General features: G+C 41.2%; 2 protein-coding genes across 10 annotated transcripts in view; one reads left to right on the forward strand and one right to left on the reverse strand.

The window, feature by feature from the left end:
- lig4 (ligase IV, DNA, ATP-dependent) lies at positions 1 to 11,089 on the reverse strand. Of its 8 annotated transcripts, XM_059646417.1 has the most exons (4): positions 10,054 to 10,144; positions 8,820 to 8,930; positions 5,254 to 5,349; positions 1 to 4,739 (listed from the first exon to the last, which is right to left on the reverse strand). In XM_059646417.1, the coding sequence occupies exon 4, from the start codon at positions 4,700 to 4,702 to the stop codon at positions 1,964 to 1,966; it is 2,739 nt and encodes a 912-aa protein (XP_059502400.1). In that variant the 5' UTR covers positions 4,703 to 4,739; positions 5,254 to 5,349; positions 8,820 to 8,930; positions 10,054 to 10,144; the 3' UTR covers positions 1 to 1,963. The 8 variants fall into 8 exon arrangements, 6 of the variants coding, with proteins under 6 accessions (XP_059502400.1, XP_048388429.1, XP_048388432.1 ...); XM_048532472.2 differs by lacking the exon at positions 8,820 to 8,930 and having other exon boundaries at positions 10,054 to 10,112; XR_009445815.1 differs by lacking the exons at positions 1 to 4,739; positions 5,254 to 5,349 and adding an exon at positions 5,386 to 8,310.
- Positions 10,247 to 27,947, forward strand: part of abhd13 (abhydrolase domain containing 13) — a 23,765-nt gene continuing 6,064 nt past the window's right edge. The window contains exons 1-2 of one of the 2 annotated variants that reach the window (XM_048532477.1): positions 10,247 to 10,630; positions 14,716 to 14,908. In XM_048532477.1, coding sequence (XP_048388434.1) covers positions 14,811 to 14,908 — 98 coding nt within the window. In that variant the 5' untranslated portion in view covers positions 10,247 to 10,630; positions 14,716 to 14,810. The remainder of the gene's footprint in view (positions 10,631 to 14,715; positions 14,909 to 27,947) is intronic. The other variant, XM_048532478.2, reaches the window with a different exon arrangement.

Here is a 27,947-nt window from a genome sequence, read left to right on the forward strand (position 1 = left end):
GAGTTTCTTTTTATTAAATAATTTTCCAAAGCACAAGTTATCAATGGTATTAACATGGAGAAGAATATCTGCTGACAATCAGCACATATACATATAAACACCAGACTGAGCACAAATGTAAAATTTCTTTCAGGATAAAGTCATTTTAATACTACCAACACTAAAAGTTTACACTTTCATGTAGAATTACAATTTAATTTTGAAGCAAAAATAGGGATGGAAATTCTCCTTTTTTTTAAAAAGTCTATTCTCTCAATGGCTTATTTGTGTAATCACTGATGAAAATCAGCTAATTCATAGTTAGAAATTAATTTTTCAAATTGAAAGAATAGTTACTTTAACGTCCAAAATTTTAAAATATAAGAACATGTACAAATCCGACAGTTTTTATTCAAAGAGCACATTTCCTTACTTCAACCCATTATTACCTGACTCCATTACTTGTCATGACTTAGGCTGTATATGTTCCACCATGGATTACTCGCAATTTATGCATCTGTACAACACACACAATAAAGAACCTCGTGTACTTCAAAAATAGAAATCAATATCTGAACATTAATGAAGTATCTGGTGCAAAAAGCTGATGGCTTGTCATATATATTTTTTTTACAGGGAATTTAGCTTTGAAGCAAAACTAAGATGCTCTCAGACAATGCATTATTATTTATTAGGTCTACCACTTACCCCGTAATCTCAATAGTTAAATACCATTGGAACCTTTGAATTATGTAAATAAATAACCTAATGAAGATTAACTCATTCAGAGAGTTCTTTACATGTTGAAAGTATATAGGTTAGCATGGTTAAAGTCTCAGACGCACCCTGAAAGAGATGAATGAAAAGTTATACTTTGAACATGCTTGAGAACACCCTTTAAAACATTAGAAAGTATTTATTTTATGGATTCTATTAAAATGGCTTTGCAGGAGAATCAGGAAGTTTTACGCAAAACCACATATCCTCCTCTACTCTTTTATAATTTGCTCTCTCATATAATTTATGTCTCTACTTTCACTCTGATTTGTCATAGAATACTTTAACTTTGGGTTTGTTCCTTTTCCTTTTCAGTAAAAGAGTTTACACCACTCAGTTTGTACACTTAGCCATCATGTTGTTTAAAGCTTATTCTTTGTTTTGCTTTAACAATGCAATAAATGCATATGAATGTGAGGTATACATCACAACCTTAAACCGGTATTCTAGCTTCAATAAGTGAAATTTTCAATACTCAAAGCAGTTATGATTTGTAAGATGACAAAATATCAGTTGAAACAGTCATATTATGTAGCAGAACAGTAATTATTACTTTTGTTAAAGGCAAGGTACATAATGACTGATGTACACAAATCATTGTCAACAACGGAGGTTAACAGCTGGTAAAATTTCTGTGTCTGATTTTTGACTGTTGTTAGATGCTACCAATAATTGATGTAACGTTTTAAATCAGAGTATTAGCTTCATGACGATTAAGTACAACATTTTGACATTACTTTCATTTCTAGCACTGATTTATTTTGCTATTTTAACATTCATTTTTGGAAGTCTTAATACAAATGTAGAAAATCAAATGCTGATGATTGCTTTTACTTTTATGGAGAGATGACAAACATTTTAGTTACCCAACTGAAATTTATGATACATCAGATACTAATATTATTAATGTACTTTTGCCTGCATTAAGAAATCGCTCTTCTTAGAGGACAAACTGAAAAGTGAAAATTAAAAACTAAAAAGGAACTGTATATTCTATCCGGAATAACCCAATGGGTCACGTATTGCTTATTGTTGAGAATGAAAAGTAAGTGCAACAAAACAAGAAAACTAATTTTTTTTTAGTCGGATTGCACGACTTCAGTTACACTTTGATTGTCAAGTACTTTTCAGACTGCGAAACTGAATAAGTTTTCTTACAAATTCTATACTGTCCACATCTTTATATATATTTCAGTGATCATTTCTTCTACAGTAGGTAATTTTTTTCATCTTCCACATTTCCTGCTTTTACTGAATCAGTTATCCATGATTCCAGTACAATTTTGAACTTCTTTTGAAGTGTCGTCCTGAGTAATTTTAGCTCAGACAGACGCCGTACATCATGACCAACAATGACATGAGAGACACCTTCCGCCAAATTAGGAACGCATTGTGCACCGTGAAACCGTAACTCCAAAACTCTCAAATCTAAACTTGTGCCATGTACCTGTGTACTAATGTCACCAATTGTAGTGTAAAAATCTACATAAACAATGCAATGTCTGAACATACGCAGGGGCGATGTATCCCATAGATAACGCTGTTCCAAGTCAGCAATAGTTTTAAAGGGCAAATGTTGTTCTGGTTTATTCATTCTTTTGAATATCTCCTGCAGATGGTTTTTATCAACATCAGCAAAATAACTGTCTCCATAATGATCATATTCCTGGGCAAAATGTTCTTCTGTGGAAGGTGACATATGAATCATAAACTGGGGTTGCCATGGTATAAAACGCTTCTTCTGCAAACAATCCACCAACCAGTCGGCTTTGACCACATCAAGTTCATTAGCGGCAATAAGATTTTTGACACGGACATTAACCATGCCAACAATTACGCAGTAAGTGTCAGGCCCAGGGTTCTGCACAACCAATCCTCCACATTCAGCAATTCCCTTCTCTAGTTGAGTTTTGGGATGGTCATGAAGACCATTCAAGACACAAAATTCAACATCTTCAAAGATATTAGAAACTTTGTCAACACTAGATAGATCTTGGGCTTTAAACTGTTCTGCAATACCAATCAATTTTTTGGACTTTGAAGGAATTTTACGCTTTTTCTTTTCCAGTTCATCATCATTTAAGTCAACATGTTTTGATGCCAGTTTCCCAGAAGCTTTATCATGCAGTTGATCCAAATCGTGCAATGTCATGCAATCATGCCAATCCTTGTCATCTCTGATCTTTTCAATTCGCGGAAAACGCAAGGTGCAACCCGTTTTATACATATCACTGCTCACAATTTCAGCTGCTTTGACCTGTAGAATAACAGAATTGCACGGTTCAATATAGACCTCCGGTTTTTCCGTGCCACACAAAATGTTTGTTGGAGGATCTCTTTTGCGGTAAGGTTTCCAGTGTTTAGCCAGTTTCAGTCCAAGATCGTACAATTCCTTCATTGTGTACCCAGAACCTACACGGCAAAGTGAGTGGAAGACTAATGGTTTCTCACCAGGCGAAGGAGACTCTGCAACAGCACACAGAAAGTGAGATACCATTCCACCGCGATGTCCTTTGCCAAAGTAGCCACCAACAATTAAGATGTCAAGCTCATCTATCAAGCCATCAACATATTCTGGCTTAATTTTTGACCAGCCTTCACCACGTTTGTCTGGTTTATAAACAGACAAAGGATCTTTCACCATGATTCCTTCTTCCCTTTTGTCTATAGCTTCATTTAGGGCATCAGCTACATCCTTTCTTGTTTTTATTTCAGTTTTCTCCACAACCTGAATGCGCCCCGGCACTGATACAAAGAGTGTTTGAAGAATTTCATGTCTTTTCCTGAGGGTTTCATTTGCCAGCTTCTGGTTATTTACCATTAAAACATCAAAGACACAGAAACAAGTTTGCAATTCTGAGTCTTCCACCATTCTTTTGATGTCAAACTTGTTTCCCTTCTGCATAAAGGCTTGGGTGATGGGGTTATAAGCCATCATTTCACCATCAAGAATGCAGTTCTGCAAACTGCTCTTGAAGGTATTATGAATGAATGGTGTGAGGGATCCTTGCAACGAAGAAGCACCAAATTGCTGGGTATAATCATATCCATTGCGCGAAAAATACTTGTAAACATCTCCATCCTTGTGGAGCTGGATACGCTCTCCATCCAGTTTAGTTTCTAAATAGAAGCTCTGATTGTGCATTAACTTTTCAATGTGTTTCATGTTGGCAATGGCAGCAAGCATTGGCTTAAAAGGAGAAAACATCATGATGGAGACATCACTGAGGGACACAGTAGGATCGTGGAGCTGTACACAAACTTTCTCCAGATCTGTTGTTACACTGTGAAGCTCTGCCGCATCTGCATGGAATAACTGAAATACAGTCTGCTGACTAATACCCAATTTCATATCCTTCAAGATCATACGAATAAGCCACTTTTGTTCCAAAGCTGAACTCCGACAGATTAGCTGCAGCAGACTCTTTTTGATCAAATCCTTTCTCTTGGCAGCATTATTAAGTGCAATAGAATCCAAATGTTCATTTACCTCCTGCACCGTTAGCGTGCCTTTATTTGGACATCTCTGTTTCAAAACAAAATATGCAATCACTGCAAAGTCACCAGCCTCTCCATGAGAGCTGGTTGGAGATCTATAGTTCAGGAGTTTGAGTGCATCTTTTCCATCTTTTGGCAAGCCAAGAACATCAATGTAAAGTTTGGCGAGCATTGTCTCTTTTATTCCATATGCCATCCTCTCCCTCTCGAGCTGAGGAAGAATTAGACGCAGCGCTGGGTAGAAGGAATCAGTAGTGTTTAAATCATTCTTGTGGAGGGTGTTATGGAAATTTCTCCATGAATCTAGAAAGTCCTTGAAATACTTATTTTTATCAGGTCTAGACTTAGACCTTTGTATTTTTTCCAGAGTTAAACACAAGTCAGAAAAGGGCACTTTACTGGCCACAGTCTTTATCTGTGAATTATTTGATATAGATGCTGTAGACATGTTGAACCCAGAGTTCACAGTAGTGCACAGATGTAACCTACCAATTCAAAAGACAGGGAGGAAACATTAGGACAGACCATCAAAGCTTGGTTAAAGAAAAGTGAAGCATTTGTCACATCTCAGAAATCATTCAGAAGATTGGGATTAATTAAATTAAGACAATTCATGAAAATAGTTGACAAAGCACATCCTGGATTTTCAATATTGTGGACACTACACTGTTTTATATAATGCACCATATTAAATGCTGAAGTTAACAAACTTCAGTGCCTAAGTGGGACCTAATTGGTCTTTAAAGGATGAAGCCACAGGAAGGCCTGAGTATGAAGAAGGAAATGAAAAGGGGAATGGATATTTTTCTTTGAACTCCAACAACAATCACATTGGCTCCAAATCAATCTACCATCCCCTGAGAAAAAGAACAGGAAATGACATCACCAACCCAAGGAACTCTAATCAGATAAATAGAAAGTGGGACATAACACCAGCACTTCGTCAGAGGCTCACTGATGATGTTACCTAGAATGGTGACGAAACGTCTGAAAACTAACCTTCCAGCTCAGCGAGCAAACTCACATCCATATTTTTCTTTGCATATGTAACAATCTCGTTGAAAAATGTCCAAAAACAGTAGACTTTGTTGTCACCTGATCAACAGACAAAAAAATGTGACTGATGTTGCAACACTGAACAGAAGATGGAGACATGCAGTTCCTCAGTGACGTTGTCAGTTCTGGCACCAGTAAAAGTCAGAATGAGAAATAATGCTATTAAGCCTTCAGGGATATGGACAAATGAAAGAACCTTACTTCAGAGGCAAGTGCAAATATGCTGCAGAGGCTTTATAGACACTACTTCATTTCAGTAAAGGTGTGAGGCAAGCCACCATAAACAAATCACTTGTGGCTGGTATCATCGACACCACATTCCAGTCATCTAACCAGGTGAGATATCCAAACACCCAGACAGAACAATTACTCTATTTGAAAATAACACCAAGAAACATAAATGGATAATGGAAGTAGTCCACTAGTTTAAGGGGAAAATGGTGAGAGCTTAAAAGCAAGCATAAAACTGGTTTCTAATAATGGGAACTAAAACAAATATAAATAAAGCCGGAAAAAATACATTTTTGAGGAAGGGTGACTGGGCCCGAAATATTAACTCTGCTTTCTTTCCACAGATGCTGCCGGACCTGAAATTTTTGTTTTTATTTATAAAAAAAGTCAGATGTGTTAGGTGAAGGCTACTGCAAAAACAAAGCACAGGAACAAAACACATAGTGGTTTATTTGATAACACAGGCTAAGTGAATCTTACATGCTCAATTTGGACACAGTAACATTGATAAATAGGACAGTCAGTGGCAGAAAGAAGATTTTAAAGATCTATGTACAATGACTGGAGCATGCTGACTGAATACCAAGTCTGGATATTGTTGAGGATCTTTTGGAACAAAAATAAAAATTTATTCTAAACTGCGAGGTTTTTTTCATTCATTAACAGGAAGAGGACGTCGCTGGCTAGGCCCGCATTTATTGCCCATCCCTATTGCCTAGAGGGCAGTTCAGAGTCAACCACATTGCTGTGGGTCTGGAGTCACATGTAATCCAAACCAGATAAGGATGGCAGTTTCCATCCCTAAAAGACAAACCAGATGGGTTTTCTGACAATCGAAAAGGAATTCATGGTCATCATTTGATTTTTAATTCCAGATATTTTTATTGAATTCAAATTCCATCTGCTGTGGCAGGATTCAATTCCAGGTCCCTAGGATGTTAATTTGGTTTCTGGATTAACAGTCCAGCTATAATAGTGCTAGGTCATCGCCTCCCGACGTGAGTGCTCAAATGTAATATTTCTGTATCGAAGGAGGGATTATTATGTTGGGGTTGGGGTGGAAAAAATAAAGTCTTAGACTAGGTGGGAAATAACAGAGTTACATGATAAAAGGGATCAAAGTACAACGCATAAAGAAATGACAATGGGACCAAGAAAATATAGAAAAGGTGTATCAAGAGGTGTTAATGAGAACAGAATCACCATGAGTACCTAATGCAAAGGGTAGAAGGTTTAGAGGGGATTTCAGGAAAAACGTTTTCACGCAGATGGTGATGTATAGATGGAAGTCAATGGCTAAAAGTGTGGCAGAAGGAAAAATCTTTCAATATTTTAAAAGCATTTAAATGACCACTCGAAGCATCACAGCATGCAAGACCAGGGGCCAAGTGAAACTACAGCAGATAGGTATTTGATGACTGGTTTGCAGAGCTGGGCCGAGAAATGGCAGATGGAGTTCAACCTGGATAAATGCGAAGTGATGCATTTTGGAACTTAAATGCCGAATATAGGATTAAAGGGAGGATTCTCGGCAGTGTGGACGAACAGCGGGATCTTGGTGTTCTAGTGCATAGCTCCCTCAAAGTTGCCACCCAAGTGGACAAGGTTGTTAAGAAAGCATATGGTGTTTTAACTTCCATTAACGGGGGGATCGAGTTTAAGAGCCGCGAGGTCATGCTGCAGCTCTACAAAACCCTCGTGAGACCACACTTGGAATATTGTGTCCAGTTCTGGTCGTCCTATTATAGGAAAGATGCGAACGCTTTGGAGAGGGTGCAAAGGAGGTTTACCAAGATGCTGCCTGGACTGGAGGGCTTGTCTTACGAGGGGAAGTTGGCTGAGCTCGGACTTTTCTCACTGGAGAGGAGGAAGAGAAGTGACCTGATCGAAGTGTACAAGGTAATGAGAGGCATGGATAGAGTCGATAGCCAGAGACTTTTCCCCAGGGCAGGACTGACTGCCACGAGGGGTCATAGTTTTAAGGTGTTAGGAGGAAGTTTATAGAGGAGACGTCAGAGGGAGGTTCTTCACCCAGAGAGTTGTGAGCGCACGGAATAGTTTGCCAGTGGTAGTCGTGGAAGCAGAGTCATTAGTGACATTTAAGTAACTGCTGGATATGCACGTGAACAGCAGTGAATTGAGGGGAATGTAGGTTAGGTTATTTTATTTTTGGATTAGGATTATTCCACGGCACAACATCGTGGGCTAAAGGGCCTGTACTGTGCTGTACTTTTCTATGTTCTATGTTACACATGATGGGCTGAAGGGATTCTTTCCATGCTGTAAAACTCTATGACTCTATCTAGGAGGCATCATTTGAATGGGTGTTAAATCTTAATTTGTTACTACCAGTAAATGGAATTTATGTAGGAAATGGCAAAACAAGGATTGGACTTGCTTCTGCTGATGAAGGGTCTAGGCCCGAAACGTCAGCTTTTGTGCTCCTGAGATGCTGCTTGGCCTGCTGTGTTCATCCAGCCTCACATTTTATTATCTTGGAATCTCCAGCATCTGCAGTTCCCATTATCTCTTGGACTTGCTTCTATTGCTTTTGGGAGATCAAGCAGCACATGGAAAGTACAAACACAAAAACAGAACGTGTTGAACACATGCTGCCACGCTTGCTGAGCTTCAGTTTTTTTGTTTCATATTTCCAGTGTTCGCAGTCCTTTGATTTTTATTTTGGGAAGTTCAAGGTTTTTAGGTAAAAACAAAGACAAACGTCTATGCAAGAATGGTTTTCTCCGTAATCTTCTGTGGATCTAAGCACTGGAATGAGAAAGGTTGACAAATTGTGACATTTTGAAAACTGCTCATCTTACTGAGGAGGTCATGCTGGACATCTTAAAATGCATAATGGTTGATAAATCCTGGGACCTGATCAGATGTATCCAGAACCTAATGGGAAGCTAAGAAAGTGATTGCGGGGCCCCTTGCTGAAATGTTTGTACCATCAATAGCCACAGGAAGGTGTCAGAAGACTGGAGGGTGGCTAACGCAATGCCGTTATTTAAGAAATATGGTAAGGAAAAGCCACGGAGCAATAGTGAAATGAGGTTGATGTCAGTTCGGGGAATCCAAGGGGCAGGATTTACATGTATTTGGAAAGGCAAGGATTGATTCGGAATTGTCAAACATTGCTGTGTGTGGGAAATCGTGTCTCACTAATGTGATTGAGTTTTTTGAAGAAATTACAAAGAAAATTGATGAAGGCAGAGCGGTGGATGTCATCTATATGGACTTCAGCAAGATCGCACACAGCAGACTGGTTAGCTCACATGGATTCCTGGGAGAGCTGGTCAGTGCATGGAGTATAGGAGTCGGGATGTCATGTCATGCAGGACATTGGTTCAGCCACTTTTGGAACACTGCATTCAATTCTGGTCTCCCTGTTGTAGGAAAGATGTTGTTAAACTTGAAAGAGACATAAAAGATATACAAGAATGTTACTGGAACTGGAGGATTTGAGCTATAGGGATGAGGCTAAATAGGTCCCAGGGAAAATAGCCCTAGCCTTGGAGGCTGAGGAATGACCCTCTGGAGGTTTATAAAAGCGTGAGGGGCACAGATTGGGTGAATATCCAAGGTTATTTTCCCAGGCTAGGGAGAATCCAAAATTAGAGGGCACAGGTTTAAAGTGAGCAAGGAAAGATATAAAAAGAGATCTAAGGGACAGCTTTTTCACAGAGAGAATGCTGCACAGACGGAATGAGCTGCCAGAGGAAGTGGTGGAAGCTGGAGCAATTACAACATTTAAAAGGCATCTCAATGGGTATTGTAACAGGAAGGGTTTAGAGGGATATGGGCCAAATGCAGATTAATTTAGGCCTTCTGGTCAACATGGACAGCTTGAATTGAAGGATCAATTTACTCTATGATTTTACCACAGATTTTAAACACACATGAAAAATTGGGAGTGTCCAACAACCACAAATGACACTATAACATGGCTTAGACAAGAAAGCACTTGTACACACATGATGTAAAAATACAACTACCAGGGTTTGGGAGCGGTTCAAAAATGGAAAGGGCTGACCCTGAACATCCCTGTATAAACATACATAAAACAAGACGAGAAAACTCCAAGCAGGAATTTGTCAAGAGTGCAAAGTGGATGAACACAGCAGGTAAAGCAGCATCTCAGGAGCACAAAAGCTGACGTTTCGGGCCTAGACCCTTCATCAGAAAAGGGGGATGGGGAGAGGGAACTGGGGGGGGGGGGGGTCGCAGCTGTCAGAATAGTCCGGACTGGTTCAGTTTTAAAACACTGTGATGAATTAACTTGCCGCAGTGATAAGAGGGGAATGAAGATGCAGGTCATGGAGCCGAATGACCAGAGTCTTCATGGCGAGGGCGGCCACCGCCTTCCGGGTGACACCTCACTCTCGTCAGTGTCAGGGAATAGCCACTATCGACTTCGCCAAGCGCCGCGTCTGTTACTAAGCACCCACCACCACCATTAATAATACAATGTGCTGAGAAGTGGGACGCCCTGGCTGACAGAGCACTCACAGTTTCAGGTAAAAACACCGCACCTCCTCGACCCCCGCGGTCAGCCAGTTTCCGCACAGGCGCACAATGATCAACAACCGTTACTGCACATGCGCATACCGACACTCGGGGCCAAACGGTCCGGCAGAGGGACACAGCGAAGCACGGGACCTGCCGGCACTGCACAGGCGCACACCAACATACGGGACCTGCCGGCACTGCACAGGTGCACACTGATACACTAGTGTCACGAAACCTGTTTAGACGCACTGAAAACAGAATAAATGCTGGAAATCACAACGTGTCAGGTAGAATCCGTGGAAAAAGAGCGAGCTGAAGTTTCGAGTCTAAATGACTCTTCATTCGAATCGCGTAGGCGCAAGCTGGCCAACTGGAGCTACCGGTACTGCACAGGCGCACGTCCGGCGGGGCACCATATTGTGAGAGAGCGGAAGCTGGCCATCGTTGTCATTTCCGGCCTGTTGCTGCCCTCTCTCCCTCACTCTCCACAGACCCCTCCCCTCTCCGTTTAAAGATGGAGTCTGTGTGGAAGTGAAGCGGCTGAATGCGGATTCTCTCCGAGCAGTCAGTCATGAAGGTCTGTGTTTATATTTCATACTTTAAAGCCGGCCATGCTTCTGTTCTTTACTGTTCCAGTGGTGGCTCGGCTTCCCGTCCGATCGCCCCGTGCTCCCTGTATTGGGACTTACCTGGGGGAGACCACCCCCAGCCCCAGGGGAGAACCACCCACACGGTCAGGGAGTGAAGCTCACCTTTCCCCCACCACATTTACAACATTACCCACCGCCTCCTCCCACCCCGGTCAGCGAGTGAAGCCCATTTCTTTCCCCCCATTCACAACTCTCTCTCTCTCTCTCTCTTTTCTGTTCCCTTCCTCTCTTCTTCCCCCTCCCCCCGAGTCAGGGAGTGAAGCATATCCCTCCCTGCCAGTGTTATGGGGTGAAGCTTTCACCTCTTTTCTCCCCCCCAGCAAAAGGTCAGCTCACTCACCTCTGCCTTGTGTTTAATTCAACTGCCCTGTCTAGGATTTCTTTTAATTGGGTAAATTTTCTTCAAGTCAACCACTGGGGGCAGGGGTGGGTGGGTAGGAGGAGCAGAAATGCTGCTGGCAGACGTTCCTGAAGCTTGTCAGGGTCGTGATGGAAATGTGAGCTAAGTTCATCCTCCGCTCACTCGGGCTATGTGGGATCACCTGTGGTACCGCTTTCCAGAAGTGTCCTAGTGATGTCCCATTTTAAAAATGTTTCCTAACTTGGACGATATGGTTCAAGCTTTCAGCTCTTCAAATATATTATTTGTGCTTCTCCTTTTAAAATCTCTGCCAGAGGAGCGTAGTAAGAGAGATATTAATATTAAGTTGTCGACCGAGTATCAGCGCTGATGTGTTGAATGTTGTGAACATGTTGATTGCACAGTCTGGTTAAATATTTTAAGATATTCTTAAAATGATAGTGCCAGGATTAATTCATTATCCTTTTATCATTGCAGTACTGGCATTGCTGACTAGGCATATTGTTTTTATACGATCCCAGAAAAATCTTGTCTACTTGTAGAAACCTCTGTATTTCTGTCTGTTAACTATAAACTATTTTATCTCCCATTAATGTTTAATGCACATTGTTACTGGAGACAGTTGGCATCCTATCTTTAAGATGCGTGAAAGCCTTTGTGTATAAATGTGTAAGATTTGAGGTTTGAGTTGTTACATTGAGGAATTTAACCTAATTCCAATGACATTGTTACCTTTTTCAACCTAAAGTGGAGACTTGAGTCCAAGGAGTTCAGTTGCGTTATGGTTCTGTTAACGTTTCGATCTGTGTGTACAGTCCCGAAGTCTGTCGCATTCTCCTTCAGTTGGATGACTTCATGAGTTATGAGGGGTTTTAACATTTCTGTCTTGCATGATGGCTTCTTTAAACATCACCTACTAAACCAATAATAAAATCAAAGAATATATTGGATTGCTAATCAGAATACAGTGGGATTTATGTGCACAGGCTGAAACTGAACTCTGCATTCTTAGTGTTAATTGATTGGAGGGGAACAAAGAAGTCAGAGACAAAATACTACAGATGCTGAAAATACCCTGTCATTCAGGTCGTGTCTGAACCGACAGAATCGGAGTTAACATTTCAGATTGATGACCTTTTATCAGAATTGAGAAATGTTAAATTTTTTTTACAACTTTTCAAAAGTATACACATATGGCAATAAAGAGAAGTTTATGATAGAGTGAAACTGAACTTCTGTGCTAGAGTGGAGAGCTGTAGACACTAAATAACAAATCGAATGATGCTGCAAAGTAAAATATGTCACCGAGAAAAGAAACAGAAACAAAGTTTATAGAAGACACAATTTTGGACAAGCAGAATCGTAGTTAATAGTTACTGTCAGAAAGAATTTGTGGTAGAGTTTATGGTCTCCATTTGTTGAACTCTGTTCAGTCTCAGGAGGCTCATACAATGGTACCTCATCTTTCCAATTTACATTCTTTGAGTTATGTTGAGCGATGTTGGAGCAGTTGGAGAATGAGGTCTTTCATGCTAGACTGAGAAGGAATGAAACATTGAGATGACACGAGACCAAGAGCTCAGTGTTACGCCTGCAAAAAGAACTTGCAAGTGTCCAGTCACCTTGCACCTCCATTTTCCAGCAGCCTGAGAGCTGTCCATTGCTACGTTCACCAGAGGTCTGACGATTTGTAATGCTTCATTACCAACATTCCTTCCACCGTTATTTGTAGCAGCGCGGACATCCTGAAATTCAGCAGAGGCTTTCACAAGTGGGAGCTGTGCGTGGTATGCTGATCAGTGTGAACAGAGTTTCCCTGTGGCCATGCAGCTTAGAGAAAACATTTCCCCCCACCCCATACTGGTCACAAGGCTGAAGCTGCTGTCACATTACCAACTACTCCTTTTGATCCTAGCTCACGTATACGGGGATTCCACATTGGCCCTAACATTATATAACATTTCATTGAATATGTGGAATGTGCTTTGTTCTCATCCTACACAGGTTCATTACCTCCCCTTTTTGTATTACATTGACTGTATTAGCCGCAATTCCAGCTGGAAATATTTAATCAACTTTGGTTCTAATTTCATTCTTCCTTCACTGTTGTGTGGCGCTTCTGTCTCTTCCCTACCATAATTTCTGAGGATAGACTAACATACTTTGATCAAAGACAAAGCTGTTGGAAAACCTCAGCAGGTCTGGCAGCATATGTGAAGGAAAAAACATTTAGCATTTTGGGTCTGGTGACCCTTTCTCAGAATTGATGGTGGCTGGAAAAACATTATGCAGAAAATAGGGAGGTAGGTGGGGTAGGGAGTAAGCAATAAGATAGAGCCTAGAGAGAGAAAAAGACAGTGGACAGATAAAGGATTTGCTCATGATCAGGCTGGGAGGGTGAATAGTTGCTAATGGGGACTGTTAGTGACTAACAACAGTGGATGTGTAACGAGAGATAATGGGAACTGCAGATGCTGGACAATCCAAGATAACAAAATGTGGGGCTGGATGAACACAGCAGGCCAAGCAGCATCTTAGGAGCACAAAAGCTGATGTTTCGGGCCTGGATCCTTAACAAGGCCTGGTGCGTGGTTTAGGGGGCTGGGACATGGGAGAGCTTAGGTCCCAAAATTATTGAACTCAGTATTGAGTCCAGAGGGCTGTAGGGTCCCTGAGCAGAACATTGTTGTTCCTCCAACTTGCATTGGGTTTCACTGGAACACTGCAGCAAGCCAGAGACAGATGTTGGCTAGGGAGCAGCGTGGTGCGTAAAAGTGACAGGCAACAGGTAGGTCAGGGACGTCTTTGTGAGCAGAACATAGATGTGCTGTGAATCGGTTGACAAATCTACATGTCATTTCCCCAAGGTAGAGGAGACCACTTTGTGAGCAGTGAATGCAGTAGACTAGATTCTGGGAAGTGCAGGTGAAATGTTGCTTTACCTGGAAGGTATGTTTGGGACCTTCGATTACTGGGGAGGGAGGAGGTAAATGGGCAGATGTTGCACCTTTGCTCGTTACAGGGGAAGCTGTCGTAGGGCTGTGAGGAGGTGGTGGGGGTGAAGGAAATGTGGACCAGGGTGTCTTGGAGGGAACGGTCCCTGCGGAAGACAGATAAGGGAGGGGAAGGGAATATGTGTCTAGTGGTGGCATCTCACTGAAGGCGGCAGAAATGGCGTCTGATGATCTTTTGGATGTGGATGCTGGTGGGATGGTAGATGAGGATGAGGGGAACCCTGTCGCTGTTGCAGGAGTGAAGACAAGGAGTGAGGGTGGAAGTGTGGGAGATGGGTCGGACCTGTTTGAGGGCCCTGTCAACAGGGGAGCAAGGGAGGCCTTGGTTGAGGAAGGAGCTGGACATTTCGGAGGCTCCCTTATCGTAGTTGGTCTAATCTGAACATATGTGATGGAGACAGAGGAACTGAGAGAATGGGATGGAGTCTTTACAGGAAGTGGGGTGTGAGGATGTATAGTCCAGGTCGCTGTGGGAGTCATTGGGTTTGTAGTGGATATTAGTGGCCAGTCTATCTCCAGAAATGGAAACTGAAATGTCAGGGAAGGGAAGGGAAGGGAGGAATCAGAGATAGACCAGGTGAAAGTGAGGGCAAGATGGAAATTGGAGGCAAAATTGATGAAGTTTTTCCAATTCCAGACAAGAGAGGGAAGCAACACCGATGATATCATTTGATATATTGAAGAAAGAGTTGTGGGTGCGGAGCCGAATAGGACTGGAATGAGGAATGTTCCATGTGCCCCATGAAGAGACAGGCATCACTCAGGCGGATCCCCATGGCAAACCCTTTGTACCTGAAGAAAATAAGAAGAGTTGAAAGAGAAGTTGAGGGGTGAGCATGAACTCAGCCAAGCGACTGCGGAGGAGGATGGTGGTGGTGGGGATGGCTCAGGTCTTTGCTCCAGGAAACGAAGCGTAGAGTTGGTGGCTGCTTCGCGGAATGTTTACGTTCTGATCGCAAAAAAGACAGTGATCTACCTGTTGCCTGACACTAATGCACCACCCTGCTCCCTAACCAACACCTCTGTCTCTGGCTTGCTGCAGTGTTACAGCAAAGCCCAATGCAAGTTGGAGAAACAATACCCCATTTTCCGCTTAGGAACTCAACAATCCTCCAGACTCAATATTGAATTCAATAATTTTAGTTCTGAGGAAGGGTCACCGGACCCCAAACATTAACTGTTTTTACCTTCACTGATGCTACCAGACCTGCTGAGCTTTTCCAGCAACTTTGTTTTTGTTCCTGATTTACGGCATCTGCTGTTCTTTCAGTTTTTATTTAACATACTCTGATTCCTAGACTGCCTGCATTGTACACTTTTCCACATCCTTTTCTATGAAGACTCTTCTATTCTCTTAGTTTCTCTGCTCTGTTATTGCCATCTCCTAGAGTGATACTTTCAAAGTAACTGAGTATTCTGGAATTTTGATTTGAGGGGTAATGTGTTTCCTTTTTTTCTTAATAGTCAGAACAGGATGTGGTATTTAACCTTTATTCTGACCAAGGCACAATATAATTTGAACATAATTTGTTAGTGGTGCGAGGCATTTTATGCAGTGTTTTTTTTTCTTTGCTACTTCTGCCATGTCCAGCCTGAAGCCATAATCAAACATTCATTTCAAAGGGACCACGCTGTCTGCAACACCCTGGCCTATTCCTCAGTCATTATATCCTGTTCCTGCAGCAGAACCTTGTGCATCTGCATGAGGTGCAACACCTGCACTATTATTTTCTCCTTTCCAAAGCTCTAGAATCTCATTCTGCATAATTTGTTTGTTTACTTATGCTAATTTAAATTTAGTGTAATATTGACACTGTTGATAGCAGCCTGTTTTTGTTAGGGAAACCAGCAGCAAATTGGGTTAATGCTTTGTGGAGCCCTGCTATTTGGCCTGCAAGGGTCATCCAGACCTTCTGGTCATCTGTCATTTTATTTACCCGTTCCGTTCCTCTAACCTGCCTATCATTGACTTCCCAGAGTAACCTTGAATTACAGCTTCTCATCTTTTGATTAGATTCTTTCAAAACGTTCCGGATTGAAAATGAGTTCCAACTTTTTCAAGTTATAACCTCTGCCTTCATTTTGATTTTTTTGTTTAGAAACTTAGATAGTAGAAATAGGCAATTTCACCGTTCAAAATGTTCAGCCATTCATGATGATCATGGCTGATCATCCAACTCTGTACCCTTTGACCCCTTTCACCCAAATATATTGGCCTCAACAGCTTTCTCTGGCAGAGAATTCCACAAGATCACCACTTATTGGATTTAAAAAAAAATTCTCTTCATCTCAATCCTAAATGATTTACCCGATATTTTGACACTGTGACCCTTGCTTCCATACTCACTGGTCACCGGGAACATCCTTCCTGCATTTACTCTGTCTAGTCTTGTTTGTTTTTTTTTAATATAGGTTTCTGTGAGACCTTCCCCCAAGTTGTTATTCTAAACTAGAGTGAACATAGTCCTAACTGATCTGGTGTCTCTTCGTACATCTGTTCTGCTATCCCAGGAATCATTGTGATGAGTGTTTGTTGTACTGCCTTTATAGCCAGAGTGTCCTTCCTCTGACAAGGAGATCAAAACTGCTCACAGTATTCCAGGTGTGCAGCATCACATCTCTACTCCTGTACATAAATCCTTTCACTCTGACAACCAACATATCATGTGCTTCTTGCCTGTCACACCTGTATGATTACATTCACCGACTGTACAAGGACACCTGGGTCCTGTTGCACCTCCCCCAATTTACTGCCATTCATATAATAATCAGAAAATAAACTTGCATAGAGTCAGATTTTTCGTGGAAGGTCCTGGGGTACAGGGAATTGTTCGTCCATAGTTTTAAGGCATATTTCTGTTCTGATTTGGATGTGGTATTTAACCTTATCCTCTGACAATCTGACAAGTGGAAGATTTGGGCCTATATGTGACCTTTCTTTATTGTGTAAATGTCACGTATATTGATATTGATTCCTTCTTTATTTGATCAGATACAACCTAGACCAATTCACTATTTGCAAGATATATTTAGAGGCTCATGTAATCGTTTGCAATAACAAGCTGATGAGTGCAAAACTTCCATAGTCTATGAACAACTGGTGTATGTTTCCTTTGCTCAATCTCAATCTTAATCTTTCACTGGGATTATTCAAGGTTTTTCTGTTTTTGTATAGTTTGTACATATTTTGTGAGGTGAAGAATTTACTTAAAAGACAAGGCATATTTTGGTTGGATTTTCTAAGGATTGGCAATCTTGTGGAGATCCCTATCCTGTCACACTTTTTTTTAACAGAAGTAGAGAGCTCAGCATTTCTGTAGAAATGTGGCACTGTATTGTTCTAGTGCACCATTGTTGGGCGAAGGCAAACCATGGCCCTTTTTCAAGGTAGCCAGTTGCTGTATTCTGAAATTTTAAAGGTCTAGAATTGTGGACGCCCACTTTGATAGCTGCTGGTGAGCAGTATGGAGGGAAGTGATGTTAGCTGGAGAGGGTAGGATGTCATGTAAATAGGATACGAAGTGGATAGGTGGCTAGGGTGTTACGTAATTAAGGCACTAACCTGGTAGAGGGTAGGGTGCCAGGGAAATAGAGTTCAAGGTGGGCAGTATGTTCGCGTATTATGCGGTCATGTGTCTCAGCCTTTCTTAAAAGCCAGAGCAGGACATGGTATATGAACTCTAACAAAGGTACCAAATAGTTCAGCCCTAACTTGAAGGATATTCTAAGATTGTTGGCTTTGTTCTGCTGGTTTGACACACTTTTTTGATCTGACCACATCGAATTACATCTGCAAGTGTTTCACCCATTCTTAAAATTGCAATTTTTTTTATCCATGGGAGGTGGGTGTCACTGGCTAGGCCAACATTTATTGCCTGCCGCTAATTACCCTGAGGTCAGTTAAGCGTGAACGACATTCAGTGGGCCCGGAGCTGCATCTGGGCCAGACCAGGGAAGGGTGGCACTTTCCTTTACTAAAGGGTTTTAGTAAACTAGGTGGGCTTTTCAGACAATAAACAATGGTTTCATGGTCATTATTAAACTCTTAATTCCAGATTTTAATTAAATTAATACTTCACCATTTCGTCTCCAAAACATTACCTTGGTCTCTGGATTAAGGGCCCAGCAGTAACACAACAAGGACTCTAAGATAGATTCTAAGTTATCTCCTCTCACGATGCTGCCCGTCCTGGTTTTGTATCTCCGAGTTCATGCTATTGATGTAATTTGGAAGCTGTGGTGATTCCTAGGAAAACTCTAGAATTCTCTTTCTTCCCACTGTCCTGACAAGTACATGCATTCTTCCATAGACCCAATTTCTTATCCATTCCTATATATATAAGATATTTAACTTGCATTTTGGATTGCACGATATTTTGTTAGATGCCTTTTGGCAGTGTAAATACAACATACATTTGTGATTTTTAACAGTCCTGTTGGGTAGTTACTTGCTCACCCGATAACGTACATGACTTTATTTTCTTCCTTGGTGCGCTTCTATTTCATTCCTTCTTGTATTCTGAACTTAGTTGTGTCTAGACATGTTTCTACTCCTGTTCAAATTAGTGCAGTCTTCTCTTAAATAAATGTTGTTCAATCAGAACAGTTTGTTGCAATATATGCCCTGTATTACAGCTGTGACTCCACTTCAAATGTAATCATCGTGCATGTTAGGGCATCCTGAGGACATGATGATGGGCGCTATATAAATGCAAGTTTGTCCTATTTTATATTGTACATCAAATGATACTTTTCAGTAAAAACATTTCTACTGGTAGTTTGCATCCTTTTCCATTTAACATTTTATCTATAGATTTATATGATGCTGTCAGCTATTTAACTCTAATAGAACAAACAACAAAGAAAATTACAGCACAGGAACAGGCCCTTCGGCCCTCCAAGTCTGCGTCAGCCCAGATCCTCTATCTAAACCTCTTGCCTATTTCCAAGGATCTGTATGCCTGTGCTCCCTGCCCATTCATTTATCTGTCTAGGTACATCTTCAATGACACTATCATGCCTGCGTTTACCGCCTGCACTGGCAACGCGTTCCAGGCACCCACCACCCTCTACGTTTTAAAAAAAACATTTTCCACACATATCTCCTTTTAAACTTTTCCCCACTTGCCTTAAAATAGTGGCCCGCAGTAATTGAGTCCCCCACTCTGAGGGTTGGTGGGGGAAGCTTCTTGCTATCCACCCTGTCTATACCTCTCGTGATTTTGTAGACCACGATCAGGTCCCCCCTCAACCTCTGTCTTTCTAATGTAAATAATCCTAATCTACTCAATCTCTCTACATAGCTAGTGTCCTCCATACCAATATCCTGGTGAACCTCTCCAAAGCATCCACACCCTTTTGGTAATGTGGCAACCAGAACTGTACACAATATTCCAAATGTGGTCGAACCACCTGCCCACTCTTGTACTTGATGCCCTGTCCGATGAATGAAAGCATGCGTATGCCACCTTGACCACTCTAGCGACCTCCATTGCCACCTTCAGGGTACAATGGACCTGAACATCCAGATCTCTCTGTGCGTCAGTTTTCCCCAGGTCATTTCTATTTACCATATAGTTCGCTTACCACAACCTGTCATCCCAAGTCCTACACTTGATGTACTGGCCAATGAAGGCAAATGTGCCACATACCATCGCCAGTCTGTCAACCTGCGGCTCCACTTATAATATTGCAATTCTTTTCAAAAGTAAGGAAGCCTTTTGTGAGACAGTGGAAATGTATTCGGAAATGGTTGTACTGCTTGGTTTTTCAAAGTTTTCTTATTCATTAACTCGTTGGGGGTATCGCTTGCTAGGCACCTTTCATTGCCCATTCCTAATTGCCCAGAGGGCAGTTAAGAGTCAACCACATTGCTGTGGGTCTGGAGTCACATGTAGACCAGACCAGGCAAGAGTGACACTTTCCATCTCTAAAGGACATTAGTGAGCCAGACAAGTCTTTCCGACAGTAGAGGATGGATTCATGGTCATCATTAGACTCTTAATTCCAGATGTTTTATTGAAATCAAATTCCACCGTCTGCCCTGGCAGGATTCGAACCCGGCTCCCCAGAATATCATCTGTGTCTCTGGATTCACAGTCCAGCGATAGTACTACTAGACCATCATCTCCCCAGTGAAATGTGAAGAACTTGATTAATAATTTGGACTATACATTGTCATAAGCAATAAAGCCATGTACTAGTCATAGTTTCAGACATAGATTACATTATTTTAAATGCTTCCAAACTAAAATTGTTTGAAAGTGGATACTAATGAACTGCTATGATGGCTTCCAAGAGTCAAGTGAGTTTGCTTATTCAACACAGATCTTTCTGGAAGCTTCAGATAGTCAAATAGGATTACCCTTTGAAATTGAGATGCCAAGACGAATGTTCTTTGCAGAAGCTATATACTTGTCATTGCTTGAGGTCCACCTCAAACAATGAATCAGTAGCCTTTTGCTTCCATGTCTCCAAGATTGCTTCACAGAAGAGATTTAAAGAGACTAGTTTTCCGTGGAAAGACCACCATTTATTACCTATTGTGTATTGATATTTTTAGACTTAAATCAGTTGCAGATTACCTGGAATCTTCTTGCATCACAGCAATTGATTTCTGAAAGACTCCCTTTTGTGCTGCTTTGGCTGTGAATCCTCTTACCGTTTGCCTATTTTTCCCAGGTTTTCCTGAATATCATACACGTCTCATACAGATCGCTAATTAAACTGGCTTCTATTCCATATTAGTTATTGAGTTGCTTAAGCCTGGGGCGCATTCATTGCCTGTTAGTTGAAGTAATTAATTTTTAATTTTTTAATTTGCTTTATGCTTTTATGTGGGAATCTCTGGCAAGACCAGAATTTCTTGCCCATCCCTTTATTGTCTTTGAGAAGATATGGATGAGCTGTCGTTTTGAAACACTGTGGTTCTTGGGGGTCTCAGCAGGTTAACAGTACAGTAAGGGAGGAGTTCTGGGATTATGACCTAGCCACAGTGAAGGGAATGGTGATGTAATTCCAAATCAGCACTGGATGTAGCTTGGAGGTGAACGTGGAGTTGATGTTCCCACCAATCTGTTGCCCTTGTCCTTCTCGGAGGTAGACATGCTGGGTTTGGAAAATGATCTCTTTGGAGTCTTGGTTGGTTACGGCATCTTATAACACGGTAGCAATGTATATCATCTCTATTGGTGATGTATGTTGAAGGTGGCTGATAGTGCCAGTTGAGTATGTTGCTTTGTTCTGGATGGTAGTAGAACACCTTGTGGTGTTGGAGTTACACCTGTCCAGGTTAATGCAGAGTATTCCTCAAAATCTTGACTTGTAAATTATGTAGGTAGACATGCTTTGGCTTTGAGATAAAAGTGAGTTACAACCTGCAGAATTCGACACCCTCACCTACTGTTTGCAGCCATGGTATTTAAATTGAGGCCTCGTTCGGTTTCTGCACAGTGCTAACCCCCAACATGTTGCTTCTGTCTTGTTTGAAATTATCATCGTTTGGCACTTGTATGGTTTGAACTTACTTGCCACTCAGGCCCAAGCATGAATGTTGTCTGTGTCTTGCTTAATGTAGTCACGTTGGTTCAGTATCTGAGGAGGTCGAAACAGTGCTGAAACTAGCGCAATAATTAGTGAACATCCACGTTGCTGACCCTTATGATAGAAGGACTGGGTATTGATAAAGCAGCTGAGGATTATTGGGGTAGGGTGCTATCCTGAAGAACGGTTGCAATATGGAATTAGATTGATCTTCAACCAGAACTATCTCATTTTGGTGTTGCATGTGACTGTAGCCACAGGGAGCTAACCCTTGATTCCAATTTTACTTTGATTTCTTGACATCCTATTGGGTTGCATGCTGTTCATCTGTCTTGACCATATTTGGACTGAGGCTGTCATGAGGCCAGGAGTTGTGGCCTTGGTAGACTCCAAACTGACTGTCAAATGTGCAGGATGTCGATGGATCATTGGCAGGACATGTCCATTTCATCATTTTCCTGATGAACCAAATTGAACAATAGGATGGAAATTGGTCGCTAGGTTGGATTTCTTTTCTGCTTTCCTTTTTGTGGACGGAACACACCCGTGCAGCTTTCATTATTGCCATGTAGATACCAATGTTGCATCTGCACTAAAGAGGCTTGACTAGTGGTGCAGCTAGCTTTTGGAGCATAGGTATACCATACTATTTCAAGGCCCATGTCCGGTGTACCTGATGACCCCTTGAGGTGTTTTTTGGTAAAATGGAAGTAATCCAATTAGTTGAAGACTGACAACAGTCATTGAGGATGTCAATATTTGTGGAGCCGTTTATCATTCACAGCTGGCTGTTTAGGTCAGCTCTGTTGCTTACCCTGTCTGTTGTATGCTGTGTCACTATTTGGCTTGTAATTAGGCCTGTGTATTAGCTTCACCAAATTGACATACCTCATTTTTTTAGGACTGAATTATGCTTGGTCCCCTGACTTGATTATAGCAGTCTGTCTTTAATCTACTTGTCAAAGATGAGACACCCTTTAGAATTTAAACGAAAGGTACTGTATTAATAGTTCACTGGGATCAGTTTCTGTGCGTTTCGAATGATGCTGACTCCAAGACAATTTCCGGTCTAAATGAGTTTTTAAAATCTTGTCAGGAAAGGTCAGTTAAGATGATGCCATTTTCAAAAGGTTACCTTGGTGCCACAGGAAACCAGCAAATCATTATGCACAGCTACATGCTTAATACAGATGTTCCTCAAAAGAAATCAAGCACTATGTTCTTTCACAATGATCTGTAGAATTGCAGTCCTTCACTTAACCATTTGAGGGTGCTGAACACCTATGTTGTTTGATTAAAACTAATAATAGTCATAGATTCAAACAGCATGGAAACAAACCCTTTGGTCTAACTAGTCCATGTCAATCATGTTCCCAAAGTAAACAAATTGTGTAATGTTACACTTGTACATTTAAGAATTTGGTTATTGCAGTGTTTCATATTTTGCATGCTCCTTACAAGGTGGCTGATGATGCCACTCTTTCTTTTTTGTTTCTTTTAAGCTTTGTAACTCAGATGCAAAGTGAGCCAAAGCAAAAGATATAGGCTTCAGGATCTCCCAAAGCACTTTCTAGCCAGTTAATTAATTCTCTCAATTTAACAGGCTGAGATGCTGCCGAGCAAAAAAAATACATGGGATTGAAGACCTTGTTATTCGATATAATAGTTCAAGGTTGCAAATGGTAAATCTACACTGTCTTGATCACAATTGTTATGTTGGAGAAACATGTATATGATACTTCCTGCCCACAGGAGCTTTGGATTCCTTCAGTGTTATCACTGTGGGCTCTTAGAAGGTTATAAGCTTGAGCCATTTTCCAGGATTTTAGAACTTCCATCTCAACTGCTAGTTCAGTGCAAAATATGTGAAGCACTCGGCAATCTGTAAAATGCTGGATAAAACATTTACTATTATAGTTGTAACCTTAAGATTTATTCCAGTATCATACGCTGCTGCATTGCATATTGCCCATCAAATAAGTATGGTAATCTCAATTGAGAAATGCACTGATTTTTTTGTTTCCCCCCAGGTCCTCGGTAAAAGACATGCACATGTGTTCTTTAAAAATAACTTATAAAGTAAGAAGTCCAGAAGAAAGTTCTGATTTTTTTTTTAAAGACCTTTGAATCAAAACAATTTTACTGTTTTCAGAATAGGCTGTTCTTTCTTTGTTCGTTCATGGAGTGTGGGTGTTGCCAGCTGGACCAGCATTTATAGCTCACAGCTCATTGACTTTGAAAAGATAATGGTATTACATAGAACATTACAGCACAGTACAGACCATTTGGCCCTCGATGTTGTGCCGACCTGTCATACCGATCTCATGCCCATCTAACTTACACTATTCCATGTACGTCCATATGCTTATGCAATGACGACTTAAATGTACCTAAAGTTGGCGAATCTACTACCGTTGCAGGCAAAGCATTCCATTCCCTTACTACTCTCTGAGTAAAGAAACTACCTCTGACATCTGTCCTATATCTTTCACCCCTCAATTTAAAGCTATGCCCCCTCGTGCTCGCCGTCACTCGAGCTCCACTATTTCCAGAGTTTTACCAAATGTTAACTTTTTTTAAGGTACGTACAACACCCCAATTCACCTTTTGTTTCAGACCACAGTTGATAGAAGGCACCAGCCACGATTTTATATACTAAATGAAATTGTTATTTACTCCAAGTAATTGGACTATTTGTAGAAGTAAACAGGTATAAACCATTGGCACATAATGCAAATAACTAAAACTTCTCCCCGCTAACAAACACACGCACAAAATAGATATTGATGGAGGTTGGGGGAAAAAAAAACTAGGCAAATCAGTTCACTGGTCTTTGCTAGATAACAAAGCGTGGAGCGGGATGAACACAGCAGGTCAAGCAGCATCTTAGGAGCACACCTGATTCTGAAGTTGAAATGATTTGTCTTCAACTAGCCAGGCCACTGGTGTTCAGGTATCTTTCTCTGGAAGTTTCTATTGGTTTGTCAGAAATAGATTGCAACTGATTCATTTGGCAACTACTGCAGGAAGGATAACTGGTTTTCTTCAAGTTAAAACTGCAGAGAACAAGCAACTTTTGCTGGGAATAACCACTGTACACTTCTGGGTATTTGCGTCTCCAATGTATTTCTAATTCCAAACCTGCTCAATTAATTTCACTAATATACCATTTCTACCACTGCAGGAACACAGCCTCAAAAATGTTCACAGTTGGTGTCGAATTCTTTGCTGTTAAATTATGTAACCATCTTGGTAAATCTGTTCTTCCCAGTGCACAATCTTTAAACATAAAAGTAAAAATACATCATACTTTATAGTGGTGAACTGGCTCCTTGAACAGTTACAGAAACATTTTAACCATTATTATAACTGAATGGTATGACAGTACTGTGTCTTTAAGAAAAAGATGTCTTTGCCAGAGTATCTCCTTCAGACAGGCAGTTCATAAATGGCAAGGAGTTATCATTGGATGTTTTTTTTTAATTGGACAAAAGCATAAGTGGGTGTGTTAGAGCCCACACATAACCAAGGAACTTTGGGTTTTGCTTTCGGTTTGATCGAGTAAGTTGAAGATTTCTGCTGAAGTTTAAAAAGTTTGAGGTCTCGCTAATAGAGTCTTAGACAACAGGCTTCCCCTTAGGTATAAAAGAGGCACACTCCTTCTTTTCATTATTTCGTTCTTCTGGGTTGGAGAGAGACAACATGGGAATCACAGCTGTTTGCTTCATTGTGTTTTTGCCAAAGGGTGTGTTTATAGGGTGCTGCTCATATTGGAACAATTGATGATCAGTAGTTAAATAATTGATTACTTTAAGTATGTCAGCATAGTTACAGTTTTGCCACAGTCCGTATTGATTCAAGTCCAATGGTGGACCAATTGAATCGCATATGGAGCACAGGACCTTACACTTCGCCTAGACCCCAACGTTTTTTTATTTATTTACGGTATCTCCTTACTATGTTTTTGAGAGGGGTGGGGTGGGTTGGTGCAGTGCGGTGGTGGTTTGATCTGGTCCATAACAATAGCTTGCTAGGTTATTTCAGAGGACAGTCAACCATATTTGCTGTGAGCCTGGAGTCACATGTAGGCCAGGCCAGGTCAGCTAGGGGCAGCAGCTTCCCTTTCCATAAAGGACATTTGTGTCACAAATGGGTTTTTTAATGACAGCCAATAATGGTTTCTTTCCCAGGGTGGAAATGTTACATATTAGGAGCATAGGTTTATGGTGAGAGGGAGAACATTTAAAGGAGATGTGCAAGGCAGGTATTTCTTTTAATCCAGAGGGTGGTAGGTGTCTGGAATGTGCTGCCAGGTGAGGTGTTGGAAGCAAATGATAGAAACATTTAAAAGGCATTTAGCCAGACACATGAAAGGCATGGAATGGAGTTTGACCCTATACCAATGTCAGGATAATGTGTGCTTTGGCATAGAACTTTCAGGTGGTGGTATACCCATTACATCTGCTGTCCTTTGCCTTCTAGGTGGTAGAGGTCACACGTTTAGAAGGTGCTGTTGTTGGAGGCTTGGTGAATTGCATCTTGTGAATGGTACACTTTTCCATTGCTTCAGTGGTAAAGGGATCAAATTTTGAACTTGATAGATGGTGTCCAGCTTCTTGAGTGTCCATCAAGGCAAGTGGAGAGTATTCCGTTACATTCTTGACTTGTGCCTTATAGATGATGAGCAGGTGTTGAGGTGAATTACTCACCACAGACTTACTAGCCTCTGACCTCTTGTCCAGATCAATTTCTGCTCAGTGGTAACCCCAAGATGTTTGTGAACGAAGCAGTGATGATAATGTCATTGCATATCAAGGGCAGATAGTTGAATATTATAGTCTTATCCCTGCTCTTATATGAATTTTACTTGCCACTAATCAGTACAAGCCTGGACACTTTGAAAAAGCCAGTGTCTATATGCAGCAATGTCTGAAAAGTTGTAAATAGTACTAAAAAGTGTGCAATTGGAAACAAACATCCCTGCTTAGGATGGAAGGAAACTTATTGGTGAAGCAGCTGAAGATGATTGGGTAAGGAACATCAATGTGACGAACTCCTGCAGTTGTATCTTAGGATAAGATGATTGACTTCCAGCAATCACAGCCATCTTCTTTTTGTGCAAGGTATGCCCCTAACCAACAAAAAAACTTCCCCCAGCTCCTATTGACTCCAGCTTTACAAATACTCCTTGATGTCAAGGGCAACCATCTCATTATTCACCTCTGTTTTTACAATACGCAGTGCCTTCGACATTTTGTTTATCAATAGGAGTAAATTGAATTAATTGATGCTGGGGACTGCAAAAGGAAGCCAAGATTGATCATTCACTCATTATTACTGGTTTTTGAAAATTACTGCAAATGCTTCAGCCTTGTCTCTTGTATTGATGTGTAGGTTTCATTCAGGTTGGGGAAGTTTGTAGAGCCATCTCTTCCAGTTAGTTGTTTAACTGTCTACCTCTAAATCACAACTGGATGTGACCGGCCTGTTAAGTCCCCTGTGGTTTTGCTTTGGCTTGTCAACTTGCACGGTAAAGAGTAGAAGCAACTTGCAGTATGAATTTTCACCAGCTTGATACCTCATTTGTGGGTGCCTAGTCTTGCTTCTGGCATGCCCTCCTGTACTTTTCATCGAATCAAGTTTGGTCCCTGGTGGGGATAATGGCAAGTGAGAGATATGCTGGGCCATAACTTGTAGGGTGTGGTTAAATGCAGTTCTGTTTCTCTGATAGACCATAAAGCCTCATACATATCCAGTTTTGAATTGTCGAAGTGGTAGTTTCACAGGTCTCTTAGGATTCCTTCAGTGAGTTAGTAGGACTTTGGTCTCCACAAAAGCTGTGTAGTCATTCATCCTACCAGTACTGTGATGAACAGCTGCCTCTGCAACAAATAGAATTGGTAAGAATAAGATGAAGTAGGTTTATACTGGATCCTTCTACTGTCACAGATTGGTCTAGCAGCTGTATCATTTAGGTCTTGGTTAGCTTGGTCAGTAGTGGTGCTACCAAGTCATCCTTGATGAACTTTGAAGTACCTGAGCACATTGTGTGCCCTCTCCACCTTGTGTTTCTCCGAATTGCTAACCATGGTAGACAAGTACTGATTCATTATCTCAATGGAAAGCAGCCAGTAGTTATCAATAAAGGTTTTCTTGGCCATATTTGGCCTGTTGTCATGCCAGTTCCTGTGATTCAGAGCCATCATTGAGCATTTCCAGGGCAAGTCCTTCCTGATTGTGCGTACCACTATGCCACTACCTCTTGTGGACCTATCTTGCTGGTGTGACAGGGCATACTCCAAAATGGTGATAATATCTGGAACAGTC

This window comes from Stegostoma tigrinum, chromosome 6 (genome assembly GCF_030684315.1).
Source record: "Stegostoma tigrinum isolate sSteTig4 chromosome 6, sSteTig4.hap1, whole genome shotgun sequence".
Taxonomy (NCBI): domain Eukaryota; kingdom Metazoa; phylum Chordata; class Chondrichthyes; order Orectolobiformes; family Stegostomatidae; genus Stegostoma; species Stegostoma tigrinum.

What these genes read in the sequence shown, in the direction of transcription:
- lig4 (XM_048532475.2), bottom strand. Translation starts at nt 4,702, where the DNA reads ATGTCTACAGCATCTATATCAAATAATTCACAGATAAAGACTGTGGCC.